The sequence below is a fragment of the Pantherophis guttatus genome, chromosome 6, assembly GCF_059756535.1.
Source record: "Pantherophis guttatus breed Tessera chromosome 6, ASM5975653v1, whole genome shotgun sequence".
Classification (NCBI taxonomy): domain Eukaryota; kingdom Metazoa; phylum Chordata; class Lepidosauria; order Squamata; family Colubridae; genus Pantherophis; species Pantherophis guttatus.
Window position 1 is genome coordinate 44,546,166 of NC_142068.1, and position 18,403 is coordinate 44,564,568.

At 38.7% G+C, this 18,403-nt stretch overlaps 1 protein-coding gene across 1 annotated transcript; it reads left to right on the plus strand.

The window, feature by feature from the left end:
- The first annotated feature begins 292 nt into the window (after positions 1–292).
- Positions 293–14,145, plus strand: CPN1 (carboxypeptidase N subunit 1). The gene is made up of 9 exons (XM_034439828.3): positions 293–629; positions 2,745–2,941; positions 4,295–4,450; positions 6,142–6,324; positions 9,119–9,230; positions 9,505–9,644; positions 11,036–11,135; positions 11,873–11,991; positions 13,851–14,145. Exons 1-9 carry the CDS (start codon positions 407–409, stop codon positions 13,980–13,982), a joined length of 1,362 nt encoding a protein of 453 aa, XP_034295719.2. The 5' UTR covers positions 293–406; the 3' UTR covers positions 13,983–14,145.
- The last annotated feature ends 4,258 nt before the right edge of the window (positions 14,146–18,403 follow it).

Genomic DNA, 18,403 nt, shown 5'->3' on the forward strand with positions numbered 1-18,403 from the left:
TGAATATCTTTTCCTGTCGGAGAGATTTTGATCAGGTCTCTGTCCTACCATGAAGAGCCAGGAGATTTCAGATGCCTGTTTACCCTTCAGTTAATAAATGAACAGAAATCAACACAACTTTCTAAACGTGCAGAGGTTTTGAATAATTCTGGCTCTAAAAGCTCTGTGGTGTATGTGTGTACTAGAGCACAAGGGGAAGAACTCAGCATTAAAAATTCTTCCCTCGCTGTAAGGGGCATTCATTGAGATGCTCCTCCCACCACTGTCTCCACCACAGGTGGAGTGGGCTGGCACTTGACTGTAAAACTGGAGAGAACCGGGTTGAGTTTGCATTTTAGTTGCTGTCAAAAAGCAAGCTTGGAGAGCTATCGTCTCCTGCAAAAAGCTGCTTGCCATCCAGAGAAAGATGTATCAGTGGCTTTGGCTCCTTGGAAAAGTTTTGCTCTTGGTGAGAGTGGCTGCCTCAATTAACTATGTCCATCACCGCTATGAGGAATTGGTGCAGGCGCTGTTCGATGTAAGGGGCTCATGCCCCTATGTTACCAGGCTGTACAGCATTGGGCGCAGTGTGCAGGGCCGCAACCTCTATGTGCTGGAATTCAGCGACTCTCCTGGCATCCATGAGCCCAGTAAGTGTGCCCAAGAGTTATACCTGTATAGTTGAAGAGATGCTTCTTTCTGCTCTGCTTGATCAATGCACAATTGGGTTCAGTGTGGTGCTGGAATCTCTGTGCCTAATGGAATCAAGCCAGGGCCATGGTATTCCTAGCAGAAAGTTTGGTCAAGTCAAGGAGAAGGGGGAAGGCTGTGCAGAACAGAACCAGTGTTTGGATTGACATTGACTTGTTTAATTAATAGCATGGTTTTAAAAATGTATTAAGCCTCATGACACGTTAGTGGGTTTATTTCATTTCATGTGAAGGTCTGAGATATATGTACTAGCAACCATCTGGGGCTTGTAATTAAGGTAAAGTTTAATCCCAAATCCAGAGATTCAACTCCAGCTCTCTTTTTTAATGCTGTACTTTAATTCTACAAAATAATGCAGCTAATTGGACAAAATTAATATTAATCTTGGAAGATGACAAAACCTTTACTTCTCCCTACACTATCTCTCTCTGCCTTAACACTCATAACTATGTTGTTGCAAATTATAGCTTTGATAGACTACACTTTTGAATAAGTGGGGCAGAGCCTGACAAAGAGAGGGAAATACAGACGCCAGACTCATAATTATGCAGCAAGAATTCTGAGACCAAAGATCATGCGTTGAAGCCCTTGCTATACCTTTAACAGCTAAAGCAAAGAGGTTTTTCATTAGAAGTATTCTGGTTAATGAGTACCTTCCCCAAAGTAGTGTACTTAGGAATTACAGAAGCTGAAGTTCAACATATCTGGGGGATACCAGACTGGAAGAGACTAGTCTACTCCTAACTATTATCCAGTAGATGTCAGGCAAAAATATTTTTATTCAACTAGGCATTGTAGAATTATTCAGCAGTTACATTAAGCATAAGAGCAGATAATTAAAATTCTTTAAACAATCCTTTTACTTTTACCTTTTTATTTTTATGACATGTTATGGTCTTTTTTACTTGTATACTCCAAAACCAAATTAAAAGAGCAGTATTTGTGTTTTAGTAATTTAGTAAATGTTCATTTCTCTGATGTCCCAAGTTCAGCATTTACAAGTATGATATCCATCGTGTTATGCATTAATCCTACAAGATAGATAACACTAATAAATAATTAGTAAGGTTTCTTACCACCAAGATTAGCAGGTAAGCCATTATAATTCATAAAAAAAAATCCCATAGACCAGCTGGTTCCAAGATTTTTAAGGATATAAGAAGAGGAACACAGAATTGATGAATGGATAGGGAAATGGATAGGGAAAAAGAGGCTGGGATCAGCTGCAAGTTTGGTCAAGGGATGTCTATTATGTATACATGGATTCTTCCCCACCTTATAATCTACACAAACATTTTTATTCTTTTGTGCATAAAGTAGGACTACCTATATTTGCAGATATACTGCCTACAATTCTAGAGACTTCTGTACATAATTAATAGCCTTCTTCATGTAGAATAGCCCTCTCAGAGCCTAATCATTGTTTTTATGCATCCTGCAGGGTACACGTAGAGAAAAGGGGGCCATCTATGGGGGAAACAGTTTTACATAAATGAATTTGAGGCTAAATCATGCTGATTTTATTTTGCAATTTACTTTAACCCCCATTAAGCTTTAGAAGGCTGGAATGTGACATTCTAGGAGATAAGCTGAAGAGGAACGGTGGAAGGGACCTTTAGATGCACTGTATGAAATAAGGAAATAGAGACCCTGATTATGTGGTTGTGACTGTGCCCTACTTTCAATTCTCCACTGCAGGAAAAGATTTGCCCCCAGGATACATACCATTCTCATACAATGCACTGCTTCTTCCCATTTTCTCCAAGCACTGATTCCTGTCCATTGCCCCGTACTTTTAAGTTCTGTATGAGAGACAGCAATTGACCTCTCTTCGTTTGACAGTGAACATGTGGCCTGAAGAAGCACATAACCTCACAATGAGCTTCTTTCCACAATACAAAAGGCCACAGCTATAGTTTCATCATCACAGAATGCCATTTGGGAATCTATGCTGCTTCCCCCTCCTGCTTGACCTCAATGTTTATGCATCAGCACCCAGTTGTGTTGAGTCTATCTACTCTGTTCCAATGTCAGCAAATTTCTCCCTTTCTCAGTGGAGCCAGAATTCAAGTATGTGGCAAACATGCATGGGAATGAGGTACTAGGCCGGGAACTGTTGCTCCAGCTTGCGGATTTCCTGTGTGAAGAGTATCGCCATGGTAATCCGCGCATTACACAGCTCATCCATGAAACACGCATTCACCTCTTACCTTCGATGAATCCTGATGGATATGAAGTGGCAGCTGCCCAGGTACTAGGCAAGCATTACTTTTATATTTCAATTGTCATGGTAATAACAAAAGTTTGTTTTAAGGCAGCCAAGGGAGAGAGGAATGGCATTACTGAATGTGTTGGAAGTACAATTTTCAGAATGTTTAGTTAGTTCCAGCACTTTTGGAGATATCAAATTTGGGAAACCAAAGTCACAGACTCTAAATCAAACTTTATGCATTGCAACAGCTGAATTAAACTTCTATGTCAAAAGGTAATAAATCTTAAGAATAGACTCAGGTGACTGCTACAGAATATTATATAAACTTATCATGATTGCTTGTTTGTGATCTTCCAGAGACATATAGCTTGCCGCTATTAAGAATTTATAAGTGAGAGAGTTGGATCTTAATCTGATTTAGAAGGCAACATATTGCAATACTATGTAGTAAAAAGTAGAACATATGCTTTGAATGCAGAAAATCTTTTGGTATCTACTGGTAAAAAAAGTAGGGCTTATGCCAGTCAATGTCAACAATACTAGCTAAACAATAAAATAAAGTAATGCTCTGTGTTCCCTGTGGTCACTTTGGGTCATGGATGCTGAGCTGTAGCAAAACTCTCCCTATCCACTATGATCTGATGATGTCATAGTTGCAGACCTGTAAAAGTGAGACATTTCAATCTTCCCCATATTTTCCAGTGATTGGGAAACAGGCATCACATTGCAATGAATGCCACTGGCCAACTTGCTTTCACATTCTTGCTCTTCAGAGGATGACTGACGACACGATGACTTCAGAGGAGGAAAGTCACAGCAATTGGGGGACCTCCAGATAACAGGCTTTCCACAAACTTTTCCAATTTATAATAGTGTACTTAACACAGTTCCAAACTGTTCTGACCATTTATTGTTTTGGATATTCTGAGCAGTTTATTGTTCTTTCAGCAAAAGATCTGTGAACAGGGCAAGTGACATTGATAGTAAAGGCAACAGCCAATTTCCCAGCCCAAGGGAAAACTGATTCCTATAATTCAAACTGATTTTTTGGGCCATAAAAATAAAGGCATTTCAATTCTGCATTTCATGTTTATGCACTGTGGCTTTGAATACAGTTGTGTTAAGGAAAAAGAGATGTTTCTTAAAATACAAACATCTTTAATTTAGGGTTGTCTGTTGAATTCTGACTATGCTAATCTGTATCAGAAGACCCTGCTCAATAAATATTTGGCAACTATTCTTAGCATCCTGAAATCCAGAAGCTCCTGAACGGCTTTTATTCTCTTTTCTGAAATGCCTATCTCCCTTTTGATGACTCAAGAGATAAGCTAAAATATGGTATTCACTTAAACATATCTACAATGACACAAAAATTTATTATTCTCTTTTTAGAACCAAAGTTATTTAGATTATGTCATTGGGAGAAACAATGTCAATGGAGTCGACCTTAACCGTAATTTTCCTGACCTCAACACCATCATGTATTCCAATGAGAAACAGGGTGGACCCAATCATCACATCCCTTTGCCAGATAATTGGAAAAGCCAGGTAATGCCAATCCAATTAATCCCTTTCAAGTAATGTGTATACTGTATCCACTTATAGTTTATCCACTCATCCATCCCAGCCATGTGGTTGTAGAAACTTGTGATGGCTGTGTAATGCATGTTACTGGACTCTTACAATACTGCATGAATTAAGTTCCCTCTACTTTTTTGCCATTCTCTTCACTTTTCTCTAAGAGCCAAATTACATATGGAGAAAACCCAACTGCTTTAATACTCCCTGGATCATAGTCCTTTGGAACACAGGAAGAAGATTTTGTCTGGGTCTCTGTCTGTGTATCTAGATATGGAAAATTAACATGTTAAGAATTGGTTCCTAAGTGCTTAAACATCTCTTAGGAACCTAGCAAGGCCATCATTTCTGGCGTTAGCCATATGAAGTCCTATATGCATTAAATAAGATCAGGACGAGTATAAAGTCTGCACACTTGCTTGAGCCTGTGTATGTGCGTGCCTGAGCACGCACGCATGGAGGCACGTGCATTCACATGCTGCCTTCAAATCAGCATTGTCTCCTGGTGATTTCCTAGGCTAGCCCCTGCAGTTTTCTTGGCAAAATTTCAAAAACAGTTTACTATTGTCTCCTTCCAGCACTGAGAGAGTATGACTGGTCCAAGGTCATCCAGGTAGGTTTTGTGCCTAAGGCAGGACTAGAATTCACAGTCTCCCAGTTTCTAAAATGCAGAATCATGACTAGATTCACATATTGTCCTAAGCCATGAGTTGCTTAAGTATGATTTGCTGAATAAGACACAATAAGCCAGTTGGACATGCTAAAAACATAAAGTTTGTGAACCTAAATGGTTATGGGATTCGTGCAACAGATAATTTTAACCACTAAATAGACTTCAATAGTGTGTATTTGTGCTCTGTGTATGAGTGTGTGTTTTTGTGTATGGGAGTGTGAGGGAGGGAGGGAGGGAGGGAGGGATGAAGGAAGATGACAAACAAGAAAGTCAGATTATAATTAGTGTGCACTTAAGATCTTTCCTCATTGTTTATTATTTAGATACTCGTGTGTTGAGTATTTAATAGATATCTAACACATTGTACAAAATTTTTGTCAGCTGCTTAGAATCACTGAAAGTGAATGGGTGGCCATATAAATTATCTAAATAAATAAATAAACTTAACATTGCAACAGTAAGATAGAAAACATGAGCAAAACAGAATCAGATAACCCACTCTTCTCCAATAAAGCTAAGTCAGTTTGGCAGATTAAAATTCTGCCAAAATTGTGTTTTAATGGATGGAGTCCGTATCTCATTGCAACCAAGAACATTTCTGTGGTACATGAAAGCAGGAAAAAGATTTCCCACTTGATCTTAATAACAGGCAAGCAAGGATGGTAGTTGAGGAGGCAATGTCTGAGACATTGCCATTTAGGGTTTTCAAAATAATTACCCATCTATTGAACTGTGTCCAGCAATGAATTAGCAATTGGTGCAAGCAAAAAATGAAGGATTTAAAGGGTTTTGTAAATGGGCACTTGCTAACTTCCATAATAATCTCCAAAACCAGAGAATTTTGAGATTAGAGAATAGTCATGTAAGCATTTTTATAACTGCATTCTGGGTATGTTCCCATGAGGGCAGTGCTGCAGGTCTGGAACAAATTAGAAGTATTAAGAATCAGGTTGAGCATCTGGCTTGATATTTTGTGTATTTCTGACAGGTAGAATCAGAGACATTGGCTGTAATTCAGTGGATGAAGAGTTACAATTTTATTCTCTCAGCCAATCTTCATGGTGGAGCTGTAGTTGCCAATTATCCCTATGACAAATCCCATGAACAGAGAATTCGTGGCAACTGGCAATCAAATAGCACTCCCACGCCTGATGACATCCTCTTCAGAAAGGTGAGAAATGTCAGGGATAATAAAAGCAAGATGAAATAGATTCAGATCAATACTGGACGATACCGGACCTCCGGACTTTTTGTCAGGCCCTTAAAACCCACTTATTTCATCTAGCCAGGCTGGCTTGATCCCATCCTTTGGTTTTAATTTGAAATTAATTTTAACTGGGTTATTTTAAATTGTGGCCGACGTTATTTAATATCTTTTAAACTGTTTTAATTTTTGTATGTTGTGTTTTTACTTTTGGCTGTCCACCGCCCTGAGTCCTGCTGGAGAAGGGCGGTATAAAAATCAAATAAATAAAATAAATAAATAAAATAATATCTGTATAGAACATAGGCTGTCTTTTAGGGGACCATTAGATGCTGGCTACCTTCGCCTCAGGTTGGTTCTGCACACCAACATGACCAGTGTGGAAACCGACAATAAAATATATCAGCTTAAGTGTGACTGCACTTTGGACAAATACCCAGTCTTGGGATTTAAGCTGAATAGAGATTCTATCCAAATTGAGATCTTGGGAGAATGCCTCTTCTCTTCCTGGCTATCTTTGGTGCTCTTTTGCATCAGTTCCCAAAGCCCCAGGATAGGATCAAAGAACTGGCATCAAATGAGTCATCCTCCCCTATTTCCTCCACCCCCACTTTTCTCCCCCCTTGTCCTCCTGCCATTCATGGCAAGAGAATATTAGGAGAGAAGAGACCCAGCCCTTCTTTCTTTCCACTCATCTTCCTGATCACTTACCAAGAGGAGGCAAAGGAGGAAAAGTGGGTCTTCTTATGTCTATGGAGATTGTCAGTCATCCAGGCCATAGTTGTCCCAAAAATACTTTTTCAAGAGGCAACTGGATTTATTTATTTTTTCTTTGAAGAGGTTTCACTTCTCATCCAAGAAGCTTCTTCAGCTCTGACTGGTCATGCTGATCATCTGCATTCTTTTTCTTCCATTCCCCACCATCCAATCAGAGCTGAAGCAGCTTCTTGGATAAGAAGCGAAATCTCTTCAAAGAAAAAAGAGAGAGAGAAAAAAAACCAAGAAAGTCCAGTTGCCTTTTGAAAAAGTACCTTTGGGTCTGCTTATCCTTTTTGGTGTGAATGAATGCAATAGAACTGCTCTTCCAGGGTGCATGCTGTATACTGTTTAAAACACCCCCCTTTCCCTCAGGGCTTCAGTGCTATGATGCCAAAACCACTGTGAAGAATTTTAAATATTTATTCAGGTGGCTAGTGGCTAGTGATCAGTTCTGTGTTTTAATTCTGATTCCCTAATTTTTTTTCTGGAATGCGTATGAAGCAACTAGTTCTGTTGTAAATAATAATACTAGAGTCCTTGTATATATTTAGTATTACAAATGTTTGTTCAATTTGCTCTGGAAGCTCTCAACTTGATCCTCAGGCCAAATGACTAGTATTGCAATATATCTTGTGTAATATAGCACGATACTGATAATTTTAAAACTGCAATGAATATTTATGCTTGTTTGTAATAATGACTCATAGCCAGTTATTGGATTCCTTCCAGTCTTGGAGTTGTACCATGAGAAAGACAGAGGAGAAACTTCAAGGGAAAAAATGCAAGGAAGCCAACTCCTACACAGTCAGGAAAAAAAATAACATTTTTTATAGACAACCTTTTTGAATGTAGTGCTGACTTTTCATTTTGGGAAAGCTTTCAATATATTCTTTCTGATTCTATTAATTGATATTTTTGATGTTTTAAGTATTATTATTCTACTGCTGGGTCTTTTATTTTTATTTGCTATGTAGTACACTACCTCTGTAGATGATAGTGAAATAAAACTGTTTTAAATAAATTATAAACATATTTGATGGGCCCTGAACTGGTAGTGAATAATCCAAAAGCTGCTAAAAAGGCTGATTTCAAGATGGAGGTGTTAGGCTATTATTAGGAAAGTAAAAATAATTTGGTGATACAATTCCTCTATACAAAGTTATACATTTGTAAAATTCTATGTAAAGTTGATTTTAAATAATAAATAATAAAACAATAATTGAGAATTGTAGAAGTAGAAAGGTACAACCTCAATTGTGAGTTGTTGGAATAGCCCTCCCGCCCAAGTTGAAAAATTACATTAAGGTTTCTTTAAGTTAAGTGGGGAAAAATAGAGTCATATAAAAAATAAAATATTTTTTTTCCTTTACTTCTCAAAATACTGTAACTCAGGTGATTTAATAAATGTGAAGGGCAGGAAGTTCAGAACATATACAAATAATACTTTTTTGAATTTACTCTCACAAATATAATGATGACAACCAGCTTAATTTTTTTTAAAAAGAGCTAATAAAAGTTCATGGAAGATAAAGCCATCATTCACTATTAATCACAATGGCTGTTCATTATCTCTAATAAAAGAGACACCATATATATTAATATTAATTTCTGGAACCAAGAGAAAGTCTACTGTAGCTTTCTCAATTATATTTGGTTCATTGCTATGAAATAAAATGGGCTAAATGGGCCTGTGGCCTAATCACACGGGGCTTTTTAAATGTTCTTATGGGAGGAGGAGGAGAGGAAGAAATAATTATTTTCTTTGGCTCTTTCACTGTATGCTGTGAATGTTTATGTTTTTTTCTTGTTTTGCTCAGAATAGCATTGAGTCTGCTACATAATATGATAGAATAGCTTTTCTTAATGGGAAGCAAGGACACTAATATTGCAAAGGAGATATTAAGGTCTTCTTTTTTCCCTTTTTAGACCTAGAGTCTATTTCCAGCTTGCAATGTGACTGGACAGGTGAAAATATATGACCAGCTTGACATTTTCTTTCCAGTTGGCCAAGGTTTATTCTTATTCCCATGGATGGATGCATCGGGGTACAAACTGTGGAGACTTCTTTGTTGATGGCATCACTAATGGGGCATCCTGGTACTCACTCAGCAAAGGTAAGGCAAAATGGGGTGATAGCACAAGAGAAAGAGAGTAAGTATATTTTGGAGAGAAGATTTTGAAATGTCCCATCGTGTAAGAGTAATGGCCTTTCGAATGGTTAGAAAAGTTCCCTACTTTGGAGCTCTTCTATTGTTTTGATCTTTGGGCCTCATACTCAGATATCAAGTCATGCCCTTTTTTTCCATCCTTTTAGTTGGTGACATTTAGCTCAAAGGGATGCTTAAGACTTTTTATCAGTATGTATCTCCAGCTCTTTCTGTCCTTCAGGGATGCAGGATTTCAATTACCTGCACACCAACTGCTTTGAAATTACCCTTGAACTGAGCTGCAAGAAATTCCCGCCAGAGGAGGAACTGGAATATGAGTGGCTGGCAAATCGGGAGGCCCTTATTGCCTACATAGAGGAGGTAACAAAATTATGACACAATATCATTCTGCTTTTTGGCAAACCTTTTAAAAAATTTGATCCCCTCTTTCTTTCATGCTTATAAGATGGTACATTAAATAATGAACCCTTGATTTGACTATTTGGCAGTGGAATACCAAGGGCAGGGCAATGGGGCTGGTCTGTCTTAGAAACAGGCAATAAGAGTTGCATTGTCTACCAACCTGGATCTGACAAGGAGGCTATCCAGGGTGTTGGTGGTGCGTGTGGAGTAGGTTGGTATTGCTGGCACATCTATCAGCTGTTTGGCTGTTAACAGTGCAGCACAGTAATGGCAAAGGATGGGGCTCCCATTGTCCAATATGCCACGCATACCACTGTTTTTTGAATAGGGGGGATGGCACATCTATTAAACCTGAGCATCCATTAAACTTGAAAGTGCTTTTGAATATTCATAAAAAAGCCTATGTACTACTTTGCACATGCATGCACAAAAGTATGTTTCTTACCAATCCTCATACTTCTATCTTCTCAGTGTTTTCTTGCCACTGCTGCACATCTCCACCAGTCTTCCCAGTGCTTTTCTGTCAGCCCTTACATTGTTCCAAATCTCCCAGTGCTTTCCCACCATTCCTGTCCCAGCATCTCCCACATTTTTTCCTAACTCTTTCCTAGAGACAATTTATTTTATTTTATTATTTTATTTTATTTTTTTATTAAATATCTATACCGCCCTTCTCCCAAAGGACTCAGAGCGGTGAACAGCCACAGGATAAAACACATAAATACAAAAATTTAAAATAAAATAAAAATGAATTAAATAATTTGGGTGAACAAATTTAAAATACCCCATAATTTAAAAACAAATTAAAATTTACATTTAAAAAGGGGAGAAGATTTAGGCCAGGCCAGCTTGATGAAATAAAAAAGTCTTAAGTGCGCGACGGAAGGTGCGCAGATCCGGGATCGTCCGTATCACCGGGGGGAGCTCGTTCCAGATTGTAGGTGCCCCCACAGAGAAGGCTCTCCCCCTAGGGGCCGCCAGTCGACAATACAATACAATTCTGACAATACAATTCTGATTAGATATGTGCAGACTCAGTTTTTTTCTTGTTTGTCTAATAAATGAATCTAGAATACATGACAACTATGGAACTCTGTCCAGAGTTTCAGATACAGTCAGGCCTTTCTATCTATTCTGAAGCTGCTGATGGATGAACCTGGGACTTTCTGAACACACCACATTTATGTTTTATCACTGAATTTATCATTGTCAACTGGGAAAGGATCTTTTCTCAGACCAGTAAAGAAGCCCTATCACTGATGAAGCTTCAGACAAAATGAATTGTTGCTGTATTCTTCCTAAGTACCATGGTCTTAGTCCTAAGGCTGTTCAGTATTTCTGTTGTGCAGATTCACCAGGGCATCAAAGGCCTGGTGTCAGATGAGAACAACAACAAACTTGCAGGAGCTGTAATTTCTGTGGAAGGAATTGGCCATGATGTCACTACAGGTTGGTACTCAGCCTAACACAACTGAAGCTTTTTTAAAAGGAATGCTTAAATTGATTTCATAGATTTTTACCAGATTGTAATTTGAATTTTAAAAATTGCTAGAATTTAGTAACTAAGTCAGAAATTAAACAGTAACTCGATGAAAGCACTTCCAAAACTGGTTCCTGCCAAATTTATTAGGAGGACTTATGTACAGTCAGAATTCCCTTTCTGGATATTTTGAAAGTTGTAATCCTATAACAATATAGGGAACACTTAATATTGTAGCATTGCACTATTAGCTTTAGACTATGTAATGTATCTACAGTGTATGTTTGTATGAAATAGACATGTAGTCAGGCTTGCCTGTGGACAGGATTTCTGGAGTTCGTGATATTTTTATTAACTTTATTAAATTAAGTCAAAAGTTAACCCTAAAAAAGTGTGGCTGAAGGATTCTGACTCCCTTAGGTTGCATTTCACCATCTATTCTAGAAGGACAAGGAAAACTTACTTTACATCTGGGATTGTTTACTTATCCGTTATTTTCAACCATTCATATATGCTGTATTCAGCTTGAATTTATGAAGGTGCAAATGGCAGATATGAATTCCATGTATGTTGAATTGAAGACATTTAGACCTTCATATGATGAAGAATGAATAAGGAATGTGTGCGCATACTTGCGAACCAGTAGGGAAGGTAAGTGAATTTCACCCCTGATCTGAATCTTTTAATATCTTCTTCTCTCGTGTAGGTGAACATGGGGACTACTTCAGGCTGCTATTGCCTGGTAATTATAAAGTTATTGCATCAGCAGATGGTTACCAACCTCAGACTGTGATGGTGACTGTTGGCCCAGCTCAGCCCTCACTGGTGAGTATGGAAGGAAAGAGAAAATACAATTCTCCCTCTTCCAGTATGAAGCATAAGTAGAGTAGGGAAGGGAAAAGAAGAAAGTGTCTGCATGTATATGTATTCCCTCAACTGCAGCAACTTGATATCTTGATTAGTGAAAATACTATGGAAATGAGAAATTACTTTTCAGCCCAAAAAATGGTATAGCTTTTCCATACTGGAAGGGAAAAAAAAACAAGAAAATACTCGTTACATTTCCCTTAAGTATAAATTATCCACTAGTCATGCAGTCTATCTTGCAATTAAGTTAGTTTATAAGAGGCTGGCTTATATAAGGAGCATCGATTTATGTTTCTGATAGCCAGAAACAGCTTTGGCTGGAAAAACATTGCAACTAATATGTTTCAGGTTATTATACATCATAACATAATAACAGCATAGGTTATTCTTATACAGTAGCCAGGACTTTGTTGCCCCATTATTTATTTATTTATTCATTTAATTTATAGTGCTGCCCATCTCATGAGCAAGTGACTCTGGGCAGCATACAATCCAGCACTAGTTGGACTCCCTTTAAAAAAAAAAAAGTCAGTCCAGCAGTCACTGGAGGAGAATCAGTTATTGCTGAACTATATGACTCTTAAGCAGCCCCAGCCAGCATAGCCAAAGGTAAGAGTTGCTTTAGTTCAGCAACATCTGAAGGACCATAAATTCCCTACCCGGGCAGTAATGTGAGATGATTCACCATAGCTAAATGTTAATTTCTCACATTTTCTCCTTCATATCACTGATCTGAAGAATTGTTGGAAATTAATATGACACTTAGCTGCCTGGCACTATCATAGCATTCCTTGGAAATCTCTTGCTGTTTCTCATTGCTAGAATTATGCCCAAATCTGGAGCTAACTTATCATTGCTTGTCCCAAGGATTGAAATGTATCTTATGTCTTTTTATTGGCCTATCTGAGGAAAGACTATACATTTTTTTTAGTTACATCAAAATCTAAATCTTAGCTCTAAGCATACAGTTTTCTAAATAAAATAATATACTATCCATCTAGAGACCATTAACCTTTTTTTAAAAAAAACCCTATATAATAACAGATTTATACATAAATAGATGACTTTCCTAGAATGTAGTTCTTCTGATTCACTGATAGAAATTTGGCAAATATATACTCCCTTGTTTTACTGCATAGTTTTGTGTGTGTTTTTTTTTTAAATTCATCCACAGGACCTTATCCAATTGAGTCAGGGGTGAAATGCTCCCGGTTTGGACCGGACCACCCGATCCAGTAGCGATGGCAGCGGGTGGTTCGGAGAACCGGTAGCAAAAATCCCTGTGCCCCCCCCCCATGCCCAGCTGAGCCGCAGGATCATCAGAGACTTTTTTTTTTTTACTTTTAAAAGCATTTTTTCTACAACCTCTTCCGACAAAAAAAAATGTTTTTAAAAGTAAAAAAAAAAAGCCTCTGATGATCGCGGGGCTCAGCTGGGATAGTCAGAGGCTTTTCAAAGCATTTTTTTCTGCAACCTCTTGGCAGAAGAGGTAGTAAAAAAAATGCTTTGAAAAGTCTCTGACGATCCCAGCTGAGTTGACTGATCGGCAGAGGCTTTTCAAAGCATTAGAAAAAATGCTTTGAAAAGTTAAAAAAAAAAAAGTTGGCCACGCCCACCCAGTCACATTAACCCCCCACCACCAAGCCATGCCCACAGAACCGGTAGTAACAAATGTTACATTTTACCCCTGAATTGAATTCTGTTTCCAAATGGGAAAAAAAAGAATATGATAAGCTTCCATCTGGCAGAGAAAGGGGGTACAGTATGTAATGTAATTTTTCATTGGATGGCATTTCAGTGACTTTTGTCTCTTTCAGGTGTATTTCCAACTCAGACAGGAACCTTTGAACAATCCTCCTGTACCAAAGGCATATAAGAAAAGGTGCCACAATAAACTGCAGCAAAAGAAAATTGTCCCACGGGCTGCCCCATGGCAGACACTACGATGAAGATAGTCCTTGACTACATAAAAGCTGAAGGAGCCATGTCTGACATGTAATGTCAACTATAGTGGCAAATGAACTTTTTAAGACGCACCCAACCCTCTGATGACCCTCACAATCATGAAACACGTCTAAAGCTCTCTGCTTATTAAATATATATTTAACTGCATTGTGGGCTGAAAACTCTTTCCAAAGGAGGGCAGGCATTAGGCTATTCTGTTCTATGAAATTCTAATCCATCCTGTCTTTTACTTTCTCAAGAACACTATAGTACTGTAGCTCATGAGAGCCTACATTGCCCTCTTCTGGGCACTGCAGTGTAATCATGGAAAAAAGTTATAATAGGATGTTTTAAATCAGTTGTTTACATGAATATTGGAAAAGTTTCCAATGCATTGGGGGGGGGGGGGAACCATATACAAAACAGTAACTGTTAAACATTCGTGACACAACTTTATACTGAATTATAGAGGCTAACTTTATGTGCCTGCTCAAGCCAGCCTAATATGAGTTTATTCAGATCTGAACTTTTCTACAGATCATCGGGCCTGCAGTGTTAATGCTATTCATCTATCTTTGAATCAGCAGAAATTGCTCCCTCTCCTGACTCTATAGTGACCATTTCAGGTTACTGCCAAATGGTGCTGACCTGATTATTTGTCTGCAATGCATGCGTCCGGCTTTGCATGCTCCCCTTCAGCTTTCCACTCGTCAGAGAGAGAAGCATCTGCACATCAGACCACTATAGTAGGATTTTGTCTACAATTTCTAGGCTTGTTTTTCTATGTTCCTCTTCCAACAATCCATTTTGTCATTACTCAAGTTCAATAAAGTGAAAAACAGAACAGACCAGATCAGATTTAGTAAGGGAGTTAAGTTACAAGCAACTTACTCTGAATTTCTCTTCCCTTCATTTCCCCGCCTTATATAGACAGACACATGCAGACTTCCAAATTTCTCTGTGTTCTGTTTAGATTGCAATAGGAGTGGAGGTCTAACACTAGCTGAGCCTCCTATTCTATTTCCCTGGTACACAATTCCACTATTTTGCTATCCACACTTGCATTAAACGGTAAGGGTCATACTGTAGAGTTAAAGCAGTTACTAGTAGGGAAGTAGTCTAGAATTGTTTTGTAGTTTGATCAATCAGCAGCACAATGTTGCTATATACAGTTGTATGCAGAGATTAACTGCAGAATGACAGCTAGGGACTAGAGGGGAGGGCATATACCCACATCCACTCGAAATGACAGATAAGAACTCCTCTGATTTCATCTCCTATTGATTGCCTGACTCTGCCGGCAGGGTAATGGTTGAAGTATACAGTAACAGATTTTACACTTTGGACTACCATTGAAACCTGTTGGTGTAAGGCTTATCCCTATTTCCAGAGGTGGCTGGCACATGAATTAACAACCAGTTCGCCCCAGCACCGAAAATGTGCGTGCGCCCCTTCTGCGCATGTGCTTTGCTCACATGTGCACTTGCACGCATGCATGCGGCTTAAAAAACGCAGCTAAATGAACTGGTCCGAACTGGCTGAATCCCACCCCTGCCTATTTCCCACTGCTATTCCAGGGGTGAAATCCAGCAGGTTCTGACAGGTTCTGGAGAACCGGTAGCAGAAATTTTGAGTAGTTCAAAGAACCGGCAAATACCACCTCTGGGTTGCCCCAGAGTGGGGTGGGAATGGAGACTTTGCAATACCTTCCCCCAGGAGTGGGGAGAGAATGGAGATTTTGCAGTATCCTTCCCCTGCCACGCCCACCAAGCCACACCATGCCCACCAAGCCACGCCCACAGAACCGGTAGTAAAAAAATTTGGATATCACCACTGTACTACACCCAGGTGAAAGTGGGAACAAGCCAAAGATTCTTATCACAACTGTTGCTACCGTTACCTCAACTTAAATGTCAGTGGTATATGACAACATATAATTGGTATAAGTGACAGATGCAACCCTTGTAAATTTTTCATATTATTTTTTATGCTTGCTGAGTTTGTAACCGCTTTATCATGTTGGGTTTTATTAGCAGTATTTTTTCTGAAGTGGATCCAAGGCCAAAAGTTGGTAGTATACATATGCAGAGATAGTACCAGTTTTGGAGAAAAACCTCAACTATGATTGTAATTTAATTTTGTACATGAAGTGTGAGGAGGCACTATATTGTCCCACATTTCTGGCAGCAAAATGCCTTGAACTAGCTTTCAGTGGATTACACTGTTTAACATATATTTCTATTTGGCATCTGAATCCATATAGGATTTGATTTGAATTTTTGATAGTTCAGAATTTCCAAGCTAATATCTAAATATCCGTGAGAAAATAAAAATCCATATTCCATAGGGTATTTCATATGTAATTAGTTTTTATAAAGTTGGTGCAAGTTTGCAAAGCATTTATCAAAGCTTGTGAACTATTTCATGAACTTTGAATTTGTTAATAAATTTGTCTTCATGGGAATTTATTTTCCTCCTGGCAAGTATAGCTGTTTACATTAATTGATTAGATGAACACTGCTTTGGAAAATACCATATTTAAGACAAGTACCACTAAATTTTTTTAAAAATCATGAAATATACGTGAGACTGATAAAATTTACCTTTTAGTTCTCTGGCATTTCTCCCAACTATTTTGGAACTTAATTTGAAAAGACTTCTAAACACATTATGTCAATCAGGCTGATTCTGTCTATTGACAAGAACTAAACTAAAAATACAATAATCTGACAATAAAGTACAGTAGAAAATCCTTGCTTAGCTGAGATTAATACTTCATAAAATAATTAGTGAAAGAAACTGGGTAGTCTTTACAATCTTTCCTAGCATTCTCAATGTATAGCAGTGGAAGAAAACTATTTAAGCTTAGATTCAGAGCAGTGGGAAAGGGAAATTCTCAGAATTACACTTTGTAGCAAGGTGGGCAATCTGTGACCTGCTTACTGTCCTCAATCCCTTCCTTTTTCTTTTTCTTCAACCATGAGTCTGCAGAAATTATGCCACTAAAATTTAGCAGCAAAGTTTTTTTAAAAAGGAAAGAGCAATTTGGGTTATTATTTTAAGTAACAAAAGCTAAAGACAACTTTGGGAGAACTTCATAGTGGTGGGGGTAAGCAGGCCTGGCAAAGGACTACCATAAATTATATCTAATTTGTAACAGAAAGAATATCTATTTGAACTCTCTTCTAATTTTACCAGCAAATTTGGGTATCTCAATGAGATGAGAACAGTTTGGGCAATAACTGCTGGAAATTATTTTTACGTACAATCATTTATATACTGTCTTCTCCTAGAACTCTATCAACCTTACAACTAACAAAATAAAACTCATCTGCACAAAACTGTCTATTTAGGTTAGCTATTTCCAGCTAAGTTACAGTCTCTACCCTTCATGCTTGTTGGAAAGGAACTGATTTCTCTGATTTCTGAAAGAAAACAGGAAAGAAGCCATATTCACAAGCTGCTCCATAGCAAAGGACTGAGAACACTGATTCCTTGACTCCCTCTTCCTTAACCTGTCACAGAAGATGGACTTTCATCCTCTACTTTCAGGATGGGCAAAATGGACAGGCAGACTTTGCCTGAATCAACCACAATGGACTTTAATAGTATCTTGAATTGGAACCAGAAGCCTACTGATAACCATTACAGTTCCTATTAAATTGGTTTTATTGTGCTGAACCACTTTGGACCAATCACAGGCTGGCAGATGAATTCTGACTAATTCTAGCTTCTGCGATAAGGTCTTATAGAGTGAATTGCAATAATCCAAATATGAAATGGCAAGGGCAAGGGTTACTGATGTCAGAATTTGTTGAGCCAAAAATGGTTGTAAATGGTGCCCCTGCCAAAGCTAAGAAAAGGCTCTGGCAGGAGCCATCAGTCTAGGACAGTTATGGCTAACCTTTTTGCCGCTGCATGCCAAAAGTGGGGGGGGAACGCGGGAGAGTCGTGTGCATGCGTGTGTGCCCACAACCATAATTCAATGCCCCCCGCCCCCCTGTGCATGCACGCATGACCCCCCCGCATCCCCCGCTTTTGGCACCTGATAGCACAGTGGGCCCGGTAGATCTGCTTTTTGCCCTCCCCAGGCTCCAGAGGCTTTCTAGGAGCCTGGGGAGGGTGAAAACAGCCTTCCCAACCCCCCTGGAGGCCCTCCAGAGGCTAGAAATGGCCTGTTTCCTGACTTCCGGTGGGCCTGAAAAGCTGAGCTAGGGCAACATTCGCGTGCCCACAGATATGGCTCCGTGTGCCATCAAGGGTCTAGGATCTTCAAATCACACTTTTTTAGCAAGAGTTCTATCCTACCTATAATTTAAGAAGTGAGGAAATCTGTAACCCAAAATAGAAAATTTAGAAATATTTCTGCTGTCTGACAGAAATTTTTGAAAAATATCTTATCCCTAATTGATGGGTGAGACTCAAT

Bases quoted from the DNA above. Each gene is read 5' to 3' on its own strand.
- CPN1 (XM_034439828.3), top strand. From the start codon at position 407: ATGTATCAGTGGCTTTGGCTCCTTGGAAAAGTTTTGCTCTTGGTGAGA. The intron at 9,231-9,504 runs GTAAGGCAAAAT...TCTGTCCTTCAG, and splicing joins CTGGTACTCACTCAGCAAAG to GGATGCAGGATTTCAATTAC. The intron at 11,992-13,850 runs GTGAGTATGGAA...TGTCTCTTTCAG, and splicing joins GCCCAGCTCAGCCCTCACTG to GTGTATTTCCAACTCAGACA.